The sequence below is a fragment of the Fringilla coelebs genome, assembly GCF_963513975.1.
Source record: "Fringilla coelebs genome assembly, chromosome: 27".
NCBI classification, from domain to species: domain Eukaryota; kingdom Metazoa; phylum Chordata; class Aves; order Passeriformes; family Fringillidae; genus Fringilla; species Fringilla coelebs.
This window is the reverse complement of record NC_140053.1, coordinates 932,659-955,034: the sequence shown is the minus strand read 5'-3', so window position 1 is coordinate 955,034 and position 22,376 is coordinate 932,659. Positions and strand designations below refer to the sequence as shown.

Genomic DNA, 22,376 nt, shown 5'->3' with positions numbered 1-22,376 from the left:
AACTGAGCAGAATTTCAGAGCCTTTTGACCCCAAACCCAAACTGAGCAGGATTTCAGAGCCTTTTCAACCCCAAACCTAAACAGAACCAGGATTTCAGAGCCTTTTGACCCAAACTGAGCAGGATTTCAGAGCCTTTTAGCTTTAGACCCAAACTGAGCAGGATTTCAGAGCCTTTTGACCCAAACTGAGCAGAATTTCAGAGCCTTTTGGCCCCAAACCCAAACTGAGAACGATTTCAGAGCCTTTTGGCCCCAAATCCTGAGGGGAGCCAGGATTTTAGGGCCTTTTCACCCCAAACTGAGCAGGATTTCAGAGCCTTTTGACCCAAATTGAGCAGGATTTCAGAGCCTTTTGACCCCAAACCCAAACTGAGAACGATTTCAGAGCCTTTTGGCCCCAAACCCAAACTGAGCAGGATTTCAGAGCCTTTTGACCCAAACTGATCAGGATTTCAGAGCCTTTTAGACCCCAAACCCAGACTGAGCAGGATTTCAGAGCCTTTTGACCCAAACTGAGCAGGATTTCAGAGACTTTTGGCCCCAAACCCAAACTGAGCAGGATTTCAGAGCCTTTTGACCCCAAACCCAAACTGAGCAGGATTTCAGAGCCTTTTGACCCAAACTGATCAGGATTTCAGAGCCTTTTGACCCAAACTGAGCAGGATTTCAGAGCCTTTTGGCCCCAAACCCAAACTGAGCAGGATTTCAGAGCCTTTTGACCCAAACTGATCAGGATTTCAGAGCCTTTTGACCCAAACTGAGCAGGATTTCAGAGCCTTTTGGCCCCAAACCCAAACTGAGCAGGATTTCAGAGCCTTTTAGACCCCAAACCCAGACTGAGCCAGGACTTCCTAAACCCTTGTTGATCCCTTAAGGCAGTGGTGTTTCCCAGGGCTCAGGTGATTTTCCCAGGGGTTCTCCATGTCTCAGGGGTTCTCCATGGCTCAGGTGATTTTCCCAGGTGGTTCCCCATGGCTCAGGTGATTTTCCCAGGGGTTTTCCATGTCTCAGAGGTTCTCCATGGCTCAGGTGATTTTCCCAGGGGGTTCTCCATGGCTCAGGTGATTTTCCCAGGGGTTCTCCATGTCTCAGGGGTTCTCTTCGGGCTCAGGTGATTTTCCCAGGTGGTTCTCCATGTCTCAGGGGTTCTCCATGGCTCAGGTGATTTTCCCAGGGGGTTCTCCATGGTTCGGGGGTTCTCCATGGCTCAGGTGATTTTCCCAGAGAGTTTTCCATGGCTCAGGAGTTCTCCATGGCTCAGGGGGTTCTCCATGTCTCAGGGGTTCTCCCATGGCTCAGGTGATTTTCCCAGGGGATTCCCCATGGCTCAGGTGATTTTCCCAGGGGTTCTCCATGTCTCAGGGGTTCTCCATGGCTCAGGTGATTTTCCCAGGGGTTCTCCATAGCTCAGGGGTTCTCCATGGCTCAGGTGATTTTCCCAGGTGGTTCTCCATGGCTCAGGTGATTTTCCCAGGGGTTCCCCATGTCTCAGGTGATTTTCCCAGGTGGTTCTCCATGGCTCAGGTGATTTTCCCAGGGGTTCTCCATATCTCAGGGGTTCTCCATGGCTCAGGTGATTTTCCCAGGGAGTTCTCCATGGCTCAGGGGTTCTCCATGGCTCAGGGGTTCTCCATGGCTCAGGTGATTTTCCTAGGTGGTTCCCCATGGCTCAGGTGATTTTCCCAGGTGGTTCTCCACGGCTCAGGTGATTTTCCCAGGGGTTCCCCATGTCTCAGGGGTTCTCCCATGTCTCAGGTGATTTTCCCAGGTGGTTCTCCATGGCTCAGGTGATTTTCCCAGGGGATTCTCCATGGCTCAGGGGTTCCCCATGTCTCAGGTGATTTTCCCAGGTGGTTCCCCATGTCTCAGGTGATTTTCCCAGGGGTTCCCCATGTCTCAGGGGTTCTCCACGGCTCAGGTGATTTTCCCAGGGGTTCCCCATGTCTCAGGGGGGTCCCCATCATCTCTGACCCCCATCTCCGTGCGTGCCCGGCAGGAGAGAAGCCCTTCATCTGCGAGATCTGCGGCAAGAGCTTCACCAGCCGGCCCAACATGAAGCGGCACCGGCGCACGCACACGGGCGAGAAGCCGTACCCGTGCGACGTCTGCGGCCAGCGCTTCCGCTTCTCCAACATGCTCAAGGCGCACAAGGAGAAATGTTTCCGCGTCACCAGCCCCGCCACCGGCCCCGCCACCGGCCCCGCCACCGGCCCCGCCGCGCTGCTGCCCGCGCCCTGCCCGGCCCCTCCGGCCGCCGCCGCCGCCGCCGCGCTGGGGCTGGGCCCGGCCCCGCCGCCGCCGCCGCCGCCGCCGCCGCGCCCCGTCCCGCACCCCTACGGCGCCCTGGCCCTGCCGCCCCACGGGCACCACCCCCACGGGCACCACCCGCAGCACCTGCCCGTGCCCCCCGTGCCGCACCTGCCGCCGCCCCCCGCCCTCTTCAAGAGCGAGCCGCTGAACCACCGCGGGCACGGCCACGGGCACGGCGCAGACGGCTTCCTGCGGCACCTGGAGAAGGGCAGCCCGGCGCAGCCGCACTGACACCGGCTGGCACCTGGCACCTGGCGTCCAGGTTTGGGAGCTGGGAGCTGGGGAGGGAGCTGGGGTGGGAGATGGGGTGGGGTGGAGCTGCTGTGAGCGCGGCTTCCTGCAGGGCAGCCCGGCACGGCCGCGTTGGGATCCAGGTGTGGGAGCTGGGATCCAGGTGTGAGTGCTGGGATCCAGGTGTGGGAGCTGGGATCCAGGTGTGAGAGCTGGGATCCAGGTGTGGGAGCTGGGATCCAGGTGTGAGATCCAGGTGTGGGACCCAGGTGTGGGAGCTGGGATGGGATTGAGCTGCTGTGAGCACGGCTTCCTGCGGCACCGGGGTGAGGGCAGCCCGGCACGGCTGCGCTGGGACCCACGTGTGGGAGCTGGGATCCAGGTGTGGGACCCAGGTGTGGGAGCTGGGATGGGATTGAGCTGCTGTGAGCACGGCTTCCTGCGGCACCGGGGTGAGGGCAGCCCGGCACGGCTGCGCTGGGACCCACGTGTGGGAGCTGGGATCCAGGTGTGGGACCCAGGTGTGGGAGCTGGGACCCAGGTGTGGGATCCAGGTGTGGGAGCTGGGATCCAGGTGTAGAATCCAGGTCTCGGATCCAGGTGTGGGAGCTGGGATGGGATTGAGCTGCTGTGAGCACGGCTTCCTGCGGCACCTGGAGAAGGGCAGCCCGGCGCAGCCGCACTGACACCGGCTGGCACCTGGCACCTGGCGTCCAGGTTTGGGAGCTGGGAGCTGGGGAGGGGGCTGGGGTGGGGTGGAGCTGCTGTGGGCACAGCTTCCTGCGGCACTGGGGTGAGGGCAGCCCGGCATGGCCGCGCTGGGACCCAGGTGTGGGATCCAGGTGTGGGATCCAGGTGTGGGAGCTGAGATCCAGGTGTGGGAGCTGAGATCCAGGTGTGGGAGATGGGGTGGGGTGGAGCTGCTGTGAGCACGGCAGGGGAACGGCTTCCTGCGGCACCGGGGCGAGGGCAGCCCGGCACGGCCGCGCTGGGACCCAGGTGTGGGAGCTGGGACCCAGGTGTGGGATCCAGGTGTGGGAGCTGGGATCCAGGTGTGGGAGCTGGGATCCAGGTGTGGGAGCTGGGATCCAGGTGTTGGATCCAGGACTGAGACCCAGGTGTGGGAGCCTGGGTGGGGTGGAGCTGCTGTGAGCGCGGCTTCCTGCGGCACCGGGGCAAGGGCAGCCCGGCACGGCCGCGCTGGGACCCAGGTGTGGGAGCAGGGATCCAGGTGTGGCATCCAGGTGTGGGAGCTGGGATCCAGGTGTGGGAGCTGGGATGGGATTGAGCTGCTGTGAGCACGGCTTCCTGCGGCACCTGGAGAAGGGCAGCCCGGCGCAGCCGCACTGACACCGGCTGGCACCTGGCACCTGGCGTCCAGGTTTGGGAGCTGGGAGCCGGGGAGGGGCCGGGGTGGGAGATGGGGTGGGGTGGAGCTGCTGTGAGCACGGCTTCCTGCGGCACCTGGAGAAGGGCAGCCCGGCGCAGCCGCACTGACACCGGCTGGCACCTGGCACCTGGCGTCCAGGTTTGGGAGCTGGGAGCCGGGGTGGGAGCCGGGGTGGGAGATGGGGTGGGGTGGAGCTGCTGTGAGCGCGGCTTCTTGCAGGGCAGCCCGGCACGGCCACGCTGGCATCCAGGTGTGGGAGCTGGGATCCAGGTGTGGGAGCGGGGATCCAGGTGTGGGAGCGGGGATCCAGGTGTGGGAGCGGGGATCCAGGTGTGGGATCCAGGTGTGGGATCCAGGTGTGGGAGCGGGAATCCAGGTCTGGGATCCAGGTGTGGGAGCTGGGACCGAGGTGTGGGATCCAGGTGTGGGAGCTGGGATGGGATTGAGCTGCTGTGAGCACGGCTTCCTGCAGTGCCAGGGCGAGGGCAGCCCGGCACGGCCACGCTGGCATCCAGGTGTGGGAGCTGGGATCCAGGTGTGGGAGCTGGGATCCAGGTGTGGGAGCTGGGATCCAGGTGTGGGAGCTGGGATCCAGGTCTGGGATCCAGGTCTGGGACCCAGGTGTGGGAGCTGGGATCCAGGTGTGGGATCCAGGTGTGGGATCTAGGTGTGGCAACCACGTGTGGGATCCAGGATGGGATCTGGGATGGGATCTGGGATGGGGTTGGGCTGCCAGGGCCCCGGGCACGGCTTCCTGCAGCACCTGGGCAAGGCCAGCCCGGGACAGCCACGCTGGGATCGGGATCTGGGATCCCCTCTGGGCTCCGGGTTTGGGATCCGGGATGGCATCGAGACCCTGAGGCACAGCAAGGGCTCCCTGGGGCACAGCCACACCGCCACCGGCTGGGATCCAGGGTTGGGATCTGGGACCCAGGGTTGGGATCTGGGATCCAGGGTTGGGGTTTGGGATCTGGGACCCAGGGTTGGGATCTGGGATCCGCTCTCCTGCTGCTCCACTTCCTGCTGGGGGTCGGGGTTTGGGATCTGGGACGGGATCGAGCCCCAGAACCACCATGGGCAGCTGGACATGGGCTGGGGTCTGGGATGGGATCTGGGATCTGGGATCCGGGATGGGATCTGGGCTGGGATCTGGGATGGGATCTGGGATGGGATCCGGGATGGGATCCGGGATGGGATCTGGGATGGGATCTGGGATGGGATCTGGGATGGGATCCGGGATGGGATCTGGGATGGGATCCGGGATGGGATCCGGGATGGGATCCGGGATGGGATCTGGGATGGGATCTGGGATGGGATCCGGGATGGGATCTGGGATGGGATCCGGGATGGGATCTGGGATGGGATCTGGGATCTGCCCTCCTGCCACCCCAACACCACGCTTGGGATTTGGGTTTGGGATCCAGGATGCAGCTTTGGGATCCAGTCTGGGTCTGGGATCTCTGGGATCCACCCTGGCTCTGGGATCCACCCTGGCTCTGGGATCTGGGTTCCAGCTGTGGGATCCATCCTGGCTCTGGAATCTCTGGGATCCACCCTGGCTCTGGGATCTCTGGGATCCATCCTGGCTCTGGGATCTCTGGATCCACCCGGGATCTCTGGGATCCACCCTGGCTCTGGGATCCACCCTGGGATCTCTGGGATCCACCCTGGCTCTCTGGGTTCCAGCTCTGGGATCTCTGGGATCCACCCTGGCTCTGGGATCTGGGTTCCAGCTCTGGGATCCACCCGGGATCTCTGGGATCCACCCTGGCTCTGGGATCCACCCTGGCTCTCTGGGATCCACCCTGGCTCTGGGATCTGGGTTCCAGCTCTGGGATCCACCCTGGCTCTCTGGGATCCACCCTGGCTCTGGGATCTCTGGGATCCACCCTGGCTCTGGGATCTCTGGGATCTCCCCTCCCCCCACCCCGCCCTGCTCCCGTGCCGAGCTCTGCCCCTCCCCCCCCCCTCCCCGGGTCCCCTCTCGAGGACCCCCCAGGACTGAAACCCCCCCAAATTTGTGGTTTTTTTCCCCAAATCTGTGACTTTTCTACGCCCCGGCTGCCGAGCCTGGGGGGATTTTCTAATTTCATATCAGCTGACGAGGTTTGCTTGGCTTTTATAGCCCGGCCCTTCCTCAAAGAGGAGGCGAGCCGGGCTCTTTGTACTAATGGGAAAGGCTGTGAGTTAATTAATTGATTAATTAATTAATTAATACAGAGCATTAATGAGCACTGTGTACGTCATGATTCCTTTCAGCACCCCGAGCTCGGAGCGTTCACCCAGAAAAGCAAAAAAAAAAAAATCATAAAAAAAGATAAAAAAAACAACAAAACAAAACAAAACAAAACCCTCCAGTTGTTTTTGTGTAGCTCTCCTAACACACTTCTTTATTTTACTACAGAAATTATTTTAGAGGTTTTTTGTATAGATCTTATTTAGTAGAGTCTGTTTTTAAAGCAACAACAAAAAAAAAGCCAAAAAGGAAAAAAAAAATTAATGATGATGATGATGATGATAATAATAATTGTATTTCCATAAACGGTGTAATTTTTTCAGTGTAGCTGCACCTCTGTTGTACAATAGAGAAATTTTTATAATCAGCCCCAATGTGATTCCTCAAAGATGCTTTTTTCCCAAATTCCCCGACCCCACAACTCCAAGGTGCTTCGGAGAAGAGAGGAGAAAAAAAAACCCAAAAAACCCAAAAAAAAAACCCCAGAGGATTCTGGAAAAGTCACCCCAAAAAAAATCCCAGTGGGAATTTCTGGATGTAATTTAATTTTTAGGGTTTTTTTTGGGGTTATGAATGCAGTGGGATCAGGGAATTCTGGAATTCTGAGAGAGGGGAATGGAGTGGGATCAGGGAATTCTGGAATTCCTGGAATTCTGAGAGGGAAATGCAGTGGGATCAGGGAATTCTGGAATTCCTGAGAGAGGGGAATGCAGTGGGATCAGGGAATTCCAGGAATTCCTGAGCAGGGAATGCAGTGGGATCAGGGAATTCTGGAATTCCTGGAGATGGGAATGCAGTGGGATCAGGGAATTCTGGAATTCCTGGAATTCCTGAGAGGGGAATGCAGTGGGATCAGGGAATTCCGAAATTCCAAGGGGAAGATCAGGGACAGAGAATTCCTGGAATTCCTGGGCGCTCCTGCCTGGTTTTTTTTGGGATATTTTGGCTCCGGATTTTCCTCATCAGCTCCATCCCAGGACTCCAGGATGGGTTTTGGGGTCAGAGTCGGGAATTTTGGGCAAATCCAGGACCAGGGTGAGGAGCTGGGACCCCTCAGGTTGGAATTTCCCCCCCCTGGATCCGGGAATTTGCTCCCCCTGCCAGAGCAAATCCCGAATTCCTGGGAATTCCTGGGAATTTTGGGAATTCCTCCTCTTTGTGCCGCTTTTCCCACAGGATTGTGGTTTTTGGGATTCATTTTCAGCCAGGAATTCTCCCCCAGGACGAAGCTGGGTCAGGAATTTGCTCCTCCCTGGATGTTTTTCCAGCCTTTTCCTAATCCCAGAGTTTGGTTTTCCATAACTTTGGAAACTTTGGGGCCATTTTGGGCCCAAACTCTTCAGTTTTGGCTGAGCTGGAAGCTCCTCCTGATGAAAAAAATGCCATTTTTAGATTCCTCCTGGATTTTTAATCCCCCCCTTTGGCAGGAAAGAATTCCAATCCTGAATTCCCAACAATCCCCTGGAATTCTCTGCATCCTCCAGTGGTGCCACAATTTCGGGATAATCCAAAATAATCCAATTTTTCAATGCTGAAAAACCCCAAAATGAGCCATCAAAAATTTGTATTCCAGCTTTTTCTCCTCCTCCATAAATCCTCCAGCATTTCCAGGCTGTTCTTCCAAGAATTCCAGAATCTGGGATGGGGTTTTTTGGTTTTATTTTATTTTTATTTTATTTTTTTTTTCCTGCTCTTCAGCTCCGCTCTGTATCGGATCATTCTGAGAATTTATGAACTTCCTTTCTGTGGAAGAAGATTAAAAATTCCAACCCCTCTTCCCGGTCTGGCCGTGATGTGAGGTGCTGGGAGGGCGGGATCCTTTCCAAAGGAAAAAGAAAAAGAAAAATAACAAAAAAAACCCCAAAAAATGGGGAAATTTGGTTTAAAGGCAGGGAATTCCAGGCTGGCATTTGTTGTGGGTTTTTAATCCTTCAATTTCCATTTTTGCTGCAGGCACAGAATTCCACAGGGATGGGGAAACTCCCAGGGGTTTTTTGGCTGTTCCCTCCTTCCTGCACCCGTCACTCCTGCTTTATTTTCCCATCTCATTTTCCTTTCTTTTCCTATTTTATTTTCCTGCTTTCCCCCCATTTTATTTTGCTTTTCCCTTATTTTATTTCCCTTTATTCCCCCACTTCACTTTGCCTTATTGCCCCCTTTTATTTTGCTTTTCCCCTATTTTATTTCCCTTTATTTCCCCACTTCACTTTGCCTTATTGCCCCTTTTTATTTTACTTTTTTCCCTCATTTTATTTCCCTTTATTCCCCCATTTTATTTTGCCTTATTGCCCCCTTTTATTTTGCTTTTTCCCCCATTTTATTTCCCTTTATTTCCCCCATTTTATTTCGCTGCTTTTCCCCATTTTATTTTGCCTTATTTCCCCCTTTTATTTTGCTTTTTTCCCCCTATTTGCTCTATTTCCCCACTTCACTGTACCTTATTTCCCCCTTTTATTTTGCTATTCCCCCATTTTATTTCCCTTTATTTCCCCACTTTACTTTGCCTTATTGCCCCCTTGTATTTTCCTTTATTTCCCCCTTTTTATTTCGCTGCTTTTCCCCAATTTATTTTGCCTTATTTCCCCCTTTTATTTCGCTTTTCCCCTATTTTATTTCCCTTTATTTCCCCATTTTATTTTGCCCTATTGCCCCATTTTATTTTGCTTTTCCCCTATTTTATTTCCCTTTATTTCCCCACTTTACTTTGCCTTATTGCCCCCTTTTATTTTACTTTTTTCCCCCTATTTTTTGTTCTATTTCCCCATTTTATTTTGCTTTATTTCCCCCTTTTATTTTGCTTTTCCCCTATTTTATTTCCCTTTATTTCCCCACTTCACTTTGCCTTATTTCCCCCTTTTATTTAGCTTTTCCCCCATTTTATTTCCCTTTATTTCCCCATTTTATTTTGCCCTATTGCCCCCTTTTATTTTGCTTTCCCCCCATTTTATTTCCCTTTATTCCCCACTTTATTTCCTTTTATTTCCCCCTTTTATTTTGCTTTTCCCCTATTTTATTTCCCTTTATTTCCCCACTTTACTTTGCCTTATACCCCCCTTTTATTTTCCTTTATTTCCCCCATTTTATTTCGCTCTATTTCCCCACTTTATTTCGCCTTATTGCCCCCTTTTATTTTCCTTTATTTCCCCCATTTTATTTCGCTCTATTCCCCCACTTTATTTTGCTTTATTGCCCCCTTTTATTTTCCTTTATTTCCCCCATTTTATTTCGCTGCTTTTCCCCATTTTATTCTTTGGTGGAACCCGGGGTCGGCGCCCCCTTTTCCCGGGAATTCCTTCCCGAGGGTTGGGATTTGTCCCGAGGTTTTGGGATTTAACCCGAGATTTCGGGATTTAACCCGAGGTTTGGGATTTAACCCGAGGTTTGGGATTTGCCCCGAGGTTTTGGGATTTAACCCGAGGGTTTGGGATTTAACCCGAGGTTTGGGATTTAACCCGAGGTTTTGGGATTTGACCCGAGGGTTGGGATTTAACCCGAGCCGCATTTTTGGGAGACGGAGCCAGGAGAGGGCGACGGAGCTGCCGCAATCCAAAAATCCAGGACAGAGCTGGAGCCGGCGGGGCTGGACCGGCCCCTGCGGGAATCCGGAGCTGGAAAATGCTCCCGTGGCATTCCCGGGGCTGGGAACGGCTCCCGGGGCTCTCCCGGGGCTGGGAAAGGCTCCCGTGACATTCCCGGGGCTGTGAAAGGCTCCCGGGGCTCTCCCGGGGCTGGGAACGGCTCCCGTGGCATTCCCGGGGCTGGGAACGGCTCCCGTGGCATTCCCGGGGCTGGGAAAGGCTCCCGTGGCATTCCCGGGGCTGGGAACGGCTCCCGTGGCATTCCCGGGGCTGGGAACGGCTCCGGTGGCATTCCCGGGGCTGGGAACGGCTCCCGTGGCATTCCCGGGGCTGGGAAAGGCTCCCGGGGCTGGGAACGGCTCCCGTGACATTCCCGGGGCTGGGAAAGGCTCCCGGGGCTGGGAGAGGCTCCCGTGGCATTCCCGGGGCTGGGAAAGGCTCCCGTGGGCTCCGGTGGCATTCCCGGGGCTGGGAAAAGCTCCCGTGGCATTCCCGGGGCTGGGAAAGGCTCCCGTGGCATTCCCGGGGCTGGGAAAGGCTCCCGGGGCTGGGAAAGGCTCCCGTGGCATTCCCGGGGCTGGGAACGGCTCCCGGGGCTGTTCCGGGGCTGGGAAAGGCTCCGGTGGCATTCCCGGCCCTGGGAAAGGCTCCCGTGGCATTCCCGGGGCTGGGAAAGGCTCCGGTGGCATTCCCGGGGCTGGGAAAGGCTCCGGTGGCATTCCCGGGGCTGGGAAAGGCTCCCGTGGCATTCCCGGGGCTGGGAAAGGCTCCCGTGGCATTCCCGGGGCTGGGAAAGGCTCCCGTGGCATTCCCGGGGCTGGGAAAGGCTCCCGTGGCATTCCCGGGGCTGGGAAAGGCTCCCGTGGCATTCCCGGGGCTGGGAAAGGCTCCCGTGGCATTCCCGGGGCTGGGAAAGGCTCCCGTGGCATTCCCGGGGCTGGGAACGGCTCCCGGGGCCGCCCCGGAGCTGCCGGGAGCGCCCGCCCCGGGCTCTGTCCTCGGCTGCTCCCCGGAGCTCTCCGCAGTGGAAAATCACCGGGAGCGCCCGTGCCAAACCCCCGGGATGGGATGGTCCGGGACGAACCCGGGATGGGTCCGGGATGAGCCCGGGACGGGTCCGGGACGAACCCGGGACAGGTCCGGGATGAGCCCGGGATGAGCCTGGGAGGGGTCCTGGGTGATCCCGGGATGGTCCGGGTCGGATCCGGGGTGATCCCGGGATGGTCCGGGACGGATCCGGGGTGATCCCGGGATGGTCTTTGCCCCGCTGGATCCCGGTGGGAAGCGGCAGGAGCCCGCGGGGAATTCCCCCTTTGGATTCTCCCGCTCCGAGCGGCTCCAGGGCTCGGAAATGTCCGGGGAGAACCGGAGAGCCCCAGGCTGAGGAGGGGAGACAAGAATTCCCTGCAGGAATTCCCTGCAAGAATTCCCTACAAGAATTCCCTACAAGAATTCCCTACAGGAATTCCCTGCAAGAATTCCCTACAAGAATTCCCTCCAGGAATTCCCTGGAATCGCTGCCTGCCGGGATTCCCCCGGCGGGGCAGGGTCGCCACCTCCACCCGGGGGTCCCAGGAGCGCTCCGAGCTCCGCTCTGCGGCAGAATTTCACCAAAAGGAGCAAAAATCCCCAATTTTGGGGGCTCGGGGACAACGTGGCACCGCCCGGGGGGCGCGACCCCCGCGGCTCTTCCCGACCTTTGGAATCCCGGCCGCGCCTTTCCATTCCTGGCCGCTTTTAATTAAAAACCACCAAAAAAAAGCCCCGAGCTCGGCCGGGGTTTGGCCGTCCCCGGTGCCCCGAGGGCGCTGCCCCGGTATTTTTATCTCGGCGGCTCCTGCGGCCCCCGCGATAGCGGCGGGGCCCGGGCGGGGCTGCCCTGGCACCGCCACCCTGCAATCGCCCGTCCCGGCTCCCAGAATTAGCTCGGTGACCGCGCCCGCCGCGGCGGGGCCGGGCCGGGCACGGAGCGCGGCCGCCGGATCCCCCCCGCCCGTCCCCGCCGCTATTTTGGGGACAATTCGGGCGTTTTTCTCACTCGGAGCTTCGGCGCCGCTCTTGGCTCCGGGGACAGAACCCCCCCCGCCGAACGGCTTCGTTACACAACCCCGGGGCGGTTACCGGGGGGGGGACCCGGGGTTTTGTTGGTTTTTCCCGATTTGGCAACTTTTGGCAGCGGGGCGGGGGCGGCGGGACCCGCGCGGGGCGCTCCCCCCGCCCCTCGGAAAAGGGGCGCGGCCTGGGCTGGCCACGCCCCTCCGCGGCGGGGAAGCTGCGCGGCCATTGGCTGCGTTGGCGATGACGTCAGCGCACTGCGGCGGCTCCGCGCGGCCCCGGCCGTGTCGCTTTAAAGGGGCCGCGCTCGCGGCAGCGCCGGCGGCGGTACCGGCCCCGGAACGGCCCCGGAACGGCCCCGAACCGGCCCCGGAGCGGCCCCGAGCCCGGGCTGCCCCCGCGCCGCCCCCGCACACTCCGGCACCGGGGCGGGCCGGGCGCTCCCGGCAGGTTCCGACCCGGTAAGGTGGCGAGAGGCGGCACCGCGGCGGTACCGGGAGATGCCGGATCCGCAACGGCTGCTCCTGCCGGTACCGGTTGGTTTCCCCCCGGCTGGACCCTGCCAGGATCGGATGGTGCCGGTACCGGGGGTCTCCACCCGGGGGGATCCTGCCGGGAGCCGAGCGGATGGTGCCGGTACCGGGGGGTGCCGATAGGGTTGGACCCTGCCGGTACCGGGGCGGCTCCTGCCGGTACAGGGGGGTCCTGATTCGGTTGGACCCTGCCGGGACTGGGGCAGATGGTGGCGGTACCGGGGCGGTCCCTACCCGGTTGGACTCTGCCGGTACCGCTGCGGCTGCTGCCGGTACCGGGAGGTGCTACCCGGGCACGGAGCGGCCGCGATTCAGCCCCGCCGGTACCGGAAGGAGCCGCGGAGCTCGGGGAGGGGCTGTGCCGGTACCGGAGCCGCAGCCGTTGCCGGCCCGGTGGCACCGGGCGAGAGACGGGATCCGGGACTGGATCCCCCGAACCGCCGCGTTCCGGGGCCGAACCGGGGCTGCGGTAACGCCGCGGATTCCCGGCAGGAAAAACAAACACCGGGAAAAGCCGGAGCAGCCCCGTCACCCGAGGTGACCTGGAACGCTCCGCCCGTGCCCGGGAACTCGGGGGGACCCCGGGGCCGGCGGGACCCGCTCCGAGCGCTCCTTACCGGGGATTCCCGTTAATTCCCGCATTTTCTCCTCTTTCGGGAGCCGGGTTTCATTCCAGCCGCGGCGGGATCGTGTCCCGGTCCCGGTTCTCCCCCCGCTCGGTTTCCCGGGAATTCTGTCCCGGAGCTGGAATTCGCTCCAGGGCAGAAGTTGGGTTTGAGATCGTTAAAAACCCGAATATTCCCCGCACCAAAATCGGCTTTGGGGTTCAAAACCTCCGGACCGGGCACGGTCAGAGAGCGCCGGGGGCAGAATCGCCGCCGCCCCGGGAATGCTCCCGGTGTCCCGGCACTTCCCGGCTCCCCGCGGCCGCTCCTCTCCGGTACCGGGGCGATTTCGGGGAACCCGCGGGGACCGAGAGGGCGCGGGCGGCTCCGGCCGTTCCTCCCTCGGCTCTGGGGACAGGGATCCCCGAAACCCCGAAACGCGGGGCGCGAACCGCGCCGGGAAACCATTCCCGGCATTTCCCCGGCGCTTTCCCACCCTCCGCCCAAACTCGGGGGGTTAAAATCCCTTTATCCCTGCGCCATTGCCCCGTTTATTTCCCGTCCCCCCGGCTGCGCTTTTTTGGGGAAAACGCGGCTGCTTTGCGTCCCGAGGGAGCCCAAACCCGCACCGAAATCCGGGATCCGCTCCCGTCGGGATTTCCCACCCCGCACCAAAATTCGGGATCCGCTCCTGCCGGGATTTCCCTTCCCGCTGCCCCATCCCGTACCAAAATTCGGGATCCGCTCCTGTCATGATTTCCCATCCCCCACCAAAATCTGGGATCGGCTCCCGTCGGGATTTCCCCTCCCGCTGCCCCATCCCGCACCGAAATTCGGGATCAGGTCCCGCCGGGATTTCCCATCCCGCACCAAAATTCGGGATCCGCTCCTGTCAGGATTTCCCTTCCCGCACCAAAATTTGGGATCCGCTCCCGCCGGGATTTCCCTTCCTGCACCAAAATTCGGGATCCGCTCCTGTCAGGATTTCCCCTTCCCGCACCAAAATTCGGGATCCGCTCCTGCCGGGATTTCCCCTCCCGCACCAAAATTTGGGATCCCCTCCCGTCGGGATTTCCCTTCCCGCTGCCCCATCCCGCACCAAAATCCAGGATCCGCTCCCGCCGGGATTTCCCATCCCGCACCAAAATTCGGGATCCGCTCCCGTCGGGATTTCCCTTCCCGCACCAAAATTCGGGATCCGCTCCTGCCGGGATTTCCCTTCCCGCTGCCCCATCCCGCACCAAAATTCGGGATCCGCTCCCGCCGGGATTTCCCATCCCGCACCGAAATTCGGGATCCGCTCCCGCCGGGATTTCCCCTCCCGCACCAAAATTCGGGATCCCCTCCCGTCCGGATTTCCCATCCCGCACCAAAATCTGGGATCTGCTCCCGCCGGGATTTCCCCTCCCGCACCAAAATTCGGGACCCGGTCCCGCCGGGATTTCCCCTCCCGCACCGAAATTCGGGATCCGCTCCCGCTGGGATTTCCCCTCCCGCTGCCCCCAGCCCCTCCCGGGTGTGTCCCTGCCTTCCTTCAGGTCCGGCAGAATTCCCAAATTGTTTTTGGCAGAATTCCCAAATTGTTTTTTCCCCTCCCGTGGGATCAGGGAGGAGCCGGGAATTGCGGCTGAGCTCTGCTTTATTGGGGTGGCGTTTCCTTTCCCGTATCCCCAGGATTTGGGGTTTTTTTTTTTTTTTGGGATGCCCTCAGAGGATTTCAATCCCGAAATTCCCACCTGGAACTCAATCCCCAAAAAACGCTGGCTCCACTCTGGGGCCTGTTTTGATGGGATTCATCACGGTTTTGGGGCAGGTTTGGGGCTGCTTTTGGGGCAGGTTTAGGGCCTGATTTAGGACAGGTTTGGGGCTGGTTTTGGGACAGGTTTGGGGCTGGTTTTGGGGCAGGTTTGGGGCTGCTTTTGGGACAGGTTTAGGGCCGGATTTAGGACAGGTTTGGGGCTGGTTTTGGGGCGAGTTAAGGGCCTGATTTAGGACAGGTTTGGGGCGGGTTTTGGGACAGGTTTGGGGCCGGTTTTGGGGCGAGTTAAGGGCCTGATTTAGGACAGGTTTGGGGCTGGTTTTGGGACAGGTTTAGGGCCTGATTTAGGACAGGTTTGGGGCCTGATTTAGGACAGGTTTGGGGCCAGTTTTGGGACAGGTTTAGGGCCGGTTTGGGGGCGGGTTTAGGGCCGGTTTTGGGGCCGTTTTTGCGGCCGTTTTGGGTGCCCCAGGGGCTCTGTCTGACCTGGCCTGCCCCAAAACCCCAAGTTCTGCCCCTGGAACTTTTCCCACCCCACAAACCCCAACCCGAGGAGTTTTTTGGGGCAGTTTCACCCCCTCTGCTGTCCCACCCCGGTGTCCCCAGTGTCCCCAGTGTCCCCAGTGTCCCCAGGGCTCTTTCCCTGCCTCTCCCAGCACCACAGCCTCTCCCTGAGGCTTCATCCCAAATTATTTCCTCACTGCTGGCAGTGACCAAGCAGCGACCAAAATTCCAGTTCCTCTTTCCTGTTTAATCCCATTTTTTTTATATTTTTTTCCGTCTCTCCCCCTTTGGAAGCCGCTCCCAGCCTGGCTGTGGCGTCGTTTGGCTCCAGATTCTGTCTGTAAATAAACCCTCGAGTTCTGGTGGCTTTTTTTAGCAAATAAACACCCAGAGTGTGTTTCCAGGCCTCACAAAAAACAAACAAAAAAAAGGGATTTTTCCATTTTTCCACAATTTCCACCCCAGGCTCCGTTTCCCCGCGCCAGGTGCCGCAGGGTTTTTATTCCAGCCGAGTCACGGATCGTGTTTGTGCCCAAAATAGCCGCGAGCCGGGCTCGGATCCAGCGCGATCCCCCCCAAATCACCTTCCTGCCGCGGGGGACAAATCCCCGGCATCCTCCCGGCCCGGCTGGCCGCGCCCGGCTCCGATTCCCACCGGGAATTCCCAATTTCCCTCCGGCTGAGCCATTCTGGGGAGGTTTCCCCCGGCCGGGGACCACCAGGGGTCGGCAGAATTCCGCTCGGAGAATTCCACCCGAAGGAATCACCCCGCAAGAAAATCGGGAGCCGCTGCTCCCGGGGTTTTTTTTGCTGATCCCAATTTTTTTTGCTATTCCCGGGGCTTTATTTTTTTTGTTTTTTGGTATTTTTTTGCTGTTTTGCTCTTCCCGTTTTTTATTTTTTCTGCCCCATTCCCTCGCTGTCCTCACGGTGGGGGGAATCGGGAGGGATCGGCGGATTTAAACGGGCTCTGCTCCCCTCCAGCTCCCCCGGCCTGGAACGGAGATTCCCGAACTCGGGAATTCCTCGGGAATTCCCCGGGATTGACGGAATTCCCTCTTTTCTGTGCCCCGCAGCGCTCGGCCCGGGATGCTGCCAGCATGAGGAGGTGCTGCCAGGGCGTGGGGCTGCCCTGCCTGTTTAAGGTCAGTGCCACCTCTGTCACCTCTGTCACCTCCCCGGACCCCCGGTCCCCGAATTCCGGAATTTCGGAATTCCAGAATTCCGGAATTCCACCCTGGAGCAGCCGGGAAGGGCTGAGGGGAGCGGGGTGGGGGTGCCAGGCCGGGCAGATTTGGGGTTCCCTGAGCTGGGAGGGATCCCCCAGGAGGGCCCAGCCCTGCAGGACACCCCAAAAATCCCCAAAATCCCACCCGGGGCGTCGCTGGGGCCTCGGGAATGGGGACATGGTGGGGAGCCACCAGGGCCCCCCTCTGGGGAGGAACTCGTCCCCAAAATCCCACCTGAGCCCCCCGGGCTGTCACCCCTGTCCCCAAGATGGCACAGGAGGACCAGGCTGGGCTGTGACCCCCTGTCCCAGCTGTCCCCCCTGTCCCAGGTGTCCCCCCCTGTCCCAGAGGTGGCACAGGAGGACCAGGCTGGGCTGTCACCCCTGTCCCAGCTGTCCCCCCTGTCCCATGTCCCAGCTGTCCCCCGCTGTCCCAGAGGTGGCACAGATCAGCCTTGGTTGTCACCTCCTGTCCCAGTTGTCACCCCCTGGCCCCGAAGTGGCACAGACCAGGCTGAACTGTCCCCCCCTGTCCTAGGTGTCCCCCCTGTCCCATGTCCCAGCTGTCACCCCTGCCCCAGAGGTGGCACAGGAGGACCAGGCTGAGCTGTCACCCCCTGTCCCAGCTGTCCCTCTGTCCCAGAGGTGGCACAGATCAGCCTTGGCTGTCCCCCCCCGTCCCAGCTGTCCCCCCTGTCCCAGAGGTGGCACGGGAGGACCAGGCTGGGCTGTCACCCCCTGTCCCAGCTGTCCCTCCCTGTCCCATGTCCCAGCTGTCACCCCTGCCCCAGAGGTGGCACAGAAGGACCAGGGCTGGGCTGTCACCTCCTGTTCCAGCTGTCCCTCTGTCCCAGCTGTCACCCCTGTCCCAGAGGTGGCACAGACCAGGCTGAACTGTCCCCCCCTGTCCCAGCTGTCCCCCCTGTCCCAGAGGTGGCACGGGAGGACCAGGCTGGGCTGTCCCCCCCTGTCCCAGCTGTCCCCCCCTGTCCCAGCCCCGGTGTCCCCCCTGTCCCAGCCCAGCTGTCCCCCCCTGTCCCGGCTGTCCCCCTGTCCCAGCTGTCCCCCTGTCCCAGCCCCGGTGTCCCGGTCAGAGCCGCCCTCGCTGATCCCGGAGCTTTTCCCAGCGCCGGAAATTCCCGGATCCCGCGGGCGCCGCCCCCTCCCGGCGCGGTGACCTCGGCCCGGATTACCGGGCACGGGTTAACCCCTCCCGGCCCGGATTACCGGGCACGGGTTAACCCCTTCCGGCCCGGATTACCGGGCACGGGTTAACCCCTCCCGGCCCGGATTACCCGGCACGGGTTAACCCCTTCCGGCCCGGATTACCCGGCACGGGTTAACCCCTCCCGGCCCGGATTACCCGGCACGGGTTAACCCCTCCCGGCCCGGCTGCGCTCCTCGGCCTCGGCTCAGGCGGGCCCGGGCTGGGGCCGGCGGTGCCAGCGGGGCAGGGACGGGGAACGGCCCCAAAAGCAGCGGGGTCTGTCTGTCTGTCCCACACCCCAAGGACACCGGGGTCTGTCTGTCCCACACCCCAATGACACCAGTGTCTGTTTGTCCATCTCACACCCCAATGACACTGGTGTCTGTCTGTCCATCTCACACCCATAGATACTGGGGTCTGTCTGTCCCTCCCACACCCAATGACCCTGCTGTCTGTCTGTCCGTCCCATACCCCAATGACAGTAGGGTCTGTCTGTCCATCCCACACCCCAATGACCCCACTGTCTGTCTGTCCGTCCGCCCCACACCCCAATGACAGTGGGGTCTGTCTGTCCATCCCACACCCCATAGACACCGCTGTCTGTCTGTCTGTCCCTCCCACACCCCAGTGACCCCGCTGTCTGTCTGTCCATCCCACACCCATAGACACTGGGCTCTGTCTGTCCCTCCCACACCCCAATGACCCCGCTGTCTGTCTGTTCCTCCCACACCCCAATAACCCCGCTGTCTGTCTGTCCGTCCCTCCCACACCCCAATAACCCCGCTGTCTCTCCGTCCGTCCGTCCGTCCATCCCCCACAGGGCACGACCACATCCCCCCCTCCTCCCCCCCGCTTCCTGCTGGTCTTCGACTTCGACGAGACCATCGTGGACGAGAACAGCGACGACTCGGTGCTGCGGGGCCGCCCCTTACCGGAGCCGCTGCGCCGCGGCCCCGGCGCCACCGGCGGCTACAACGAGCACATGCGGCGGGCTCTGGCCTTCCTGGGCGAGCAGGGCGTGCGCCCCGCCGAGCTGCGCGCCGCCTACGAGAACATCCCGCTCTCCCCGGGCATGGCCGAGCTCTTCCAGCTGCTCTCCAAGCACCGGGAGCTCTTCGAGCTGGTGCTCATCTCGGACGCCAACACCTTCGGCATCGAGGCCAAGCTCCGCGCCGCCGGAGCCCGCTCGCTCTTCCGTAAGGTTTTCAGCAACCCCGCCAGCTTCGACCGGCGCGGGGTGCTCACCTTGGGGCCCTACCACAGCCACAAGTGCCTGCGGTGTCCCCCCAACATGTGCAAGAGGAAGATCCTGGCCGAGTACCTGGCGGAGCGGGCGCGGCAGGACGTGGAGTTCCAGCGCGTTCTGTACGTGGGGGACGGAGCCAACGATTTCTGCCCCGCCGGGACTCTGAGGGCGGCGGACGTGGCGTTCCCCAGGAAGGGTTACCCCATGCACAGGTTGATCCAGGAGAGCCAGGAGAAGCAGCCCGGCGCGTTCCAGGCCGCCGTGGTGCCCTGGGAGTCGGCGGTGGAGGTGGCGCGGTACCTGCAGGAGCTGCTGCGCAAAAAGTGCTGAGGGAGGCGGCGGCGCCGGGCTCGGCCCCGCTGCCGCTCCCCGGGCGTTCCTCGGCCCTTCCCGGCTCCGTTCCCGGCCGGTGAAGCGCTTTGTGCAGCCCCACAGCCGGTCCCCGCGCCCTTCGCCCACCTGACGGGGATTTTTGGTGGAGTTTTGCTTCCTTTCCCTTCTGACCTCGAATGAGAATTCCTAAAAATCCAGCAGCGCGCTCCCCCGGGCCGGGCGCGCCCTTGCTCCTGCCTGGCCCTGGGCTCCGGATCCCGCTGGGAATTCCAGCTGAGGAATCCCCGCTCGCTGGGCTCCTGATCCCGCTGGGAATTCCGGCTGGGGAATCCCTGCTCGCTGGGCTCCTTCCTTGCTCCTGATCCCGCTGGGAATTCCGGCTGGGAAATCTCTGCTCGCTGGGCTCCTGATCCCGCTGGGAATTCCGGCTGGAAAATCCCTGCTCGCTGGGCTCCTGATCCCGCTGGGAATTCCGGCTGGGGAATCCCTGCTCGATGGGCTCCTGATCCTGCTGGGAATTCCGGCTGGAAAATCCCTGCTCGCTGGGCTCCTGATCCCACTGGGAATTCCGGCTGGGGAATCCCTGCTCTCGCTGGGCTCCTGATCCCACTGGGAATTCTGGCTGGGAATTCTGGCTGGGGAATCCCTGCTCGCTGGGCTCCTGATCCTGCTGGGAATTCCAGCTGGGAAATCCCTGCTCGCTGGGCTCCTGATCCCACTGGGAATTCCGGCTGGAAAATCCCTGCTCGCTGGGCTCCTGATCCCACTGGGAATTCCAGCTGAGGAATCCCTGCTCGATGGGCTCCTGATCCCGCTGGGAATTCCAGCTGAGGAATCCCCGCTCGCTGGGCTCCATTCTTGCTCCTGATCCCGCTGGGAATTCCGGCTGGAAAATCCCTGCTCGCTGGGCTCCTGATCCCGCTGGGAATTCCGGCTGGAAAATCCCTGCTCGCTGGGCTCCTGATCCCACTGGGAATTCCGGCTGGGAAATCCCTGCTCGCTGGGCTCCTGATCCCACTGGGAATTCTGGCTGGGAATTCTGGCTGGGGAATCCCTGCTCGCTGGGCTCCTGATCCTGCTGGGAATTCCGGCTGGGGAATCCCTGCTCGCTGGGCTCCTGATCCCGCTGGGAATTCCGGCTGGGGAATCCCCGCTCGCTGGGCTCCTGATCCCGCTGGGAATTCCCGCTGGAAAATCCCTGCTCGCTGGGCTCCATTCTTGCTCCTGATCCCGCTGGGAATTCTGGCTGGGGAATCCCTGCTCGCTGGGCTCCTGATCCCGCTGGGAATTCCGGCTGGAAAATCCCTGCTCGATGGGCTCCTGATCCCGCTGGGAATTCCGGCTGGAAAATCCCTGCTCGCTGGGCTCCTGATCCCACTGGGAATTCCAGCTGGGAAATCCCTGCTCGCTGGGCTCCTTCCTTGCTCCTGATCCCGCTGGGAATTCTGGCTGGGAATTCTGGCTGGAAAATCCCTGCTCGCTGGGCTCCTGATCCCGCTGGGAATTCCAGCTGGGAATTCCGGCTGGGGAATCCCTGCTCGATGGGCTCCATTCTTGCTCCTGATCCCACTGGGAATTCCGGCTGGGGAATCCCTGCTCCCACACCGCACCCCGAGCCTTGCTCTGGGGTTTGCCGTCCCTGGGGGTTCATCCCCGGGACAAACCGAACCGGGAGCCCCGGGAGAGCTTTGGGAAGGGGCAGAGCCTCTCCAGCCCCGTGAGAACCGGGCCAGGCCGAGCCTCTCCCAGCCCCGCTCCTCTCCCGGTGTCCCCGCGGTGTCCCCGCGGTGTCCCCGCGGTGTCCCCGCGTCCCCTCCCTGCCCCGAGCCCTTCCCGGATCCAGGGAGGGTCAATTCCCCCTGACCCTGACCCTGCCAGGTGCCACAATCCCCCCGGGGGACACTGTCCCCAGAGGCCAACCCCCCCTCCCCACCGCAGTATTAATTAATTAATTAATGACCCCTTCTAATTGCACTCTGCAGGGGCGCCCCCAGCAGCCGCGGCTCTCCGGGGTTGGCTCCCCCTGGATTTATCCCGGGTTTATCCCGGGTTTATCCGCAGCCTTACCGGCCCCCGAGGGCTCCCCCAAACCCTCGGGACCCCCAACCCAGCAGGAAAGAACCAAAGCGGCCCCGAGCGGCTCCTCCTCCGCGCCCCCTCCTCCCTCGGACTGTGCGGAACTCAAAGCCATGGAATTAAAGACACAAAGCCAGACGGACAGAGCTCTGTACTGCGGACAGACAGACAGACGCGGGGGCGGGGCAGAGCCTGGCTGGGGGGCAGCTCCGAGGGGCGCCCGAGGGGGCTCCGGCCCCGGGTCCGGCTCCAGCCCCGGGTCCTGCTCCGGCTCCTCGGGCCCGGGAGTTTGGGGATGGGGCAGGGAACGGGCAGGGAACGGGCAGGGGACAGGCAGGGGACACTCTGGGGACACTCCGGGGACACTGGAGAGAGGTTTTGGGGCTGGAGCAGCCGGGTGGGGCAGGGGATGGGCAGGGGACACTCTGGGGACACTGGGGAGAGGTTTTGGGGCTGGAGCAGCCGGGTGGGGCAGGGGACGGGCAGGGGACGGGGATGGGCAGGGGAGACTCTGGGGACACTCTGGGGACACTCTGGGGACACTCTGGGCAGGGGTTTTGGGGCTGGAGCAGCCGGGCGGGGCAGGGGATGGGCAGGGGACACTCTGGGGACACTCTGGGGACACTCTGGGCAGGGGTTTTGGGGCTGGAGCAGCCGGGTGGGGCAGGGGACGGGCAGGGGACGGGGATGGGCAGGGGACCCTCTGGGGACGGGTTTTGGGGCTGGAGCATCCCTGGAGCCCACAGGGACTGCGGGCTCTGCTCCATGCCCAAGGTCCAGTTCTGGGCTGGGATCCCGGGCTGGGATCCAGGGCTGGGATCCAGGGCTGGGATCCAGATCAGGGATCCAGAGCTGGGATCCAGAGCTGGGATCCAGAGATTGGATCCAGGGATGGGATCCAGGGCAGGGATGCAGATCAGGGATCCAGGGCAGGGATGCAGATCAGGGATCCCGGGTTGGGATGCAGAGATGGGATCCAGATCAGGGATCCAGGGCAGGAATCCAGGGCTGGGATGCAGATCAGGGATCCAGATCAGGGATCCAGAGGTGGGATGCAGATCAGGGATCCAGATCAGGGATCCAGG

At 61.0% G+C, this 22,376-nt stretch overlaps 2 protein-coding genes across 4 annotated transcripts in view; both read left to right on the top strand.

Annotated features, from left to right (window-relative positions):
- ZNF652 (zinc finger protein 652) overlaps window positions 1-3,903 on the top strand; it is a 29,696-nt gene extending 25,793 nt beyond the window's left edge. The window contains exons 6-8 of one of the 3 annotated variants that reach the window (XR_014616784.1): window positions 1,997-2,572; window positions 2,811-2,936; window positions 3,541-3,903. Coding sequence is in view for 1 of the 3 variants with exons in the window: in XM_084222338.1 (XP_084078464.1) it covers window positions 1,997-2,541 (545 nt within the window). In the remaining 2 variants the exon portion in view is untranslated. Of the gene's footprint in view, window positions 1-1,996; window positions 2,573-2,810; window positions 3,247-3,540 lie in introns of those variants that run through there. The other 2 variants (XR_014616785.1, XM_084222338.1) reach the window with 2 other exon arrangements.
- An 8,210-nt stretch (window positions 3,904-12,113) lies between these two features.
- Window positions 12,114-19,364, top strand: PHOSPHO1 (phosphoethanolamine/phosphocholine phosphatase 1). The gene is made up of 3 exons (XM_084222227.1): window positions 12,114-12,261; window positions 16,278-16,346; window positions 18,457-19,364. The coding sequence occupies exons 2-3, from the start codon at window positions 16,302-16,304 to the stop codon at window positions 19,210-19,212; spliced, it is 801 nt and encodes a 266-aa protein (XP_084078353.1). The 5' UTR covers window positions 12,114-12,261; window positions 16,278-16,301; the 3' UTR covers window positions 19,213-19,364.
- Window positions 19,365-22,376: the final 3,012 nt, after the last annotated feature.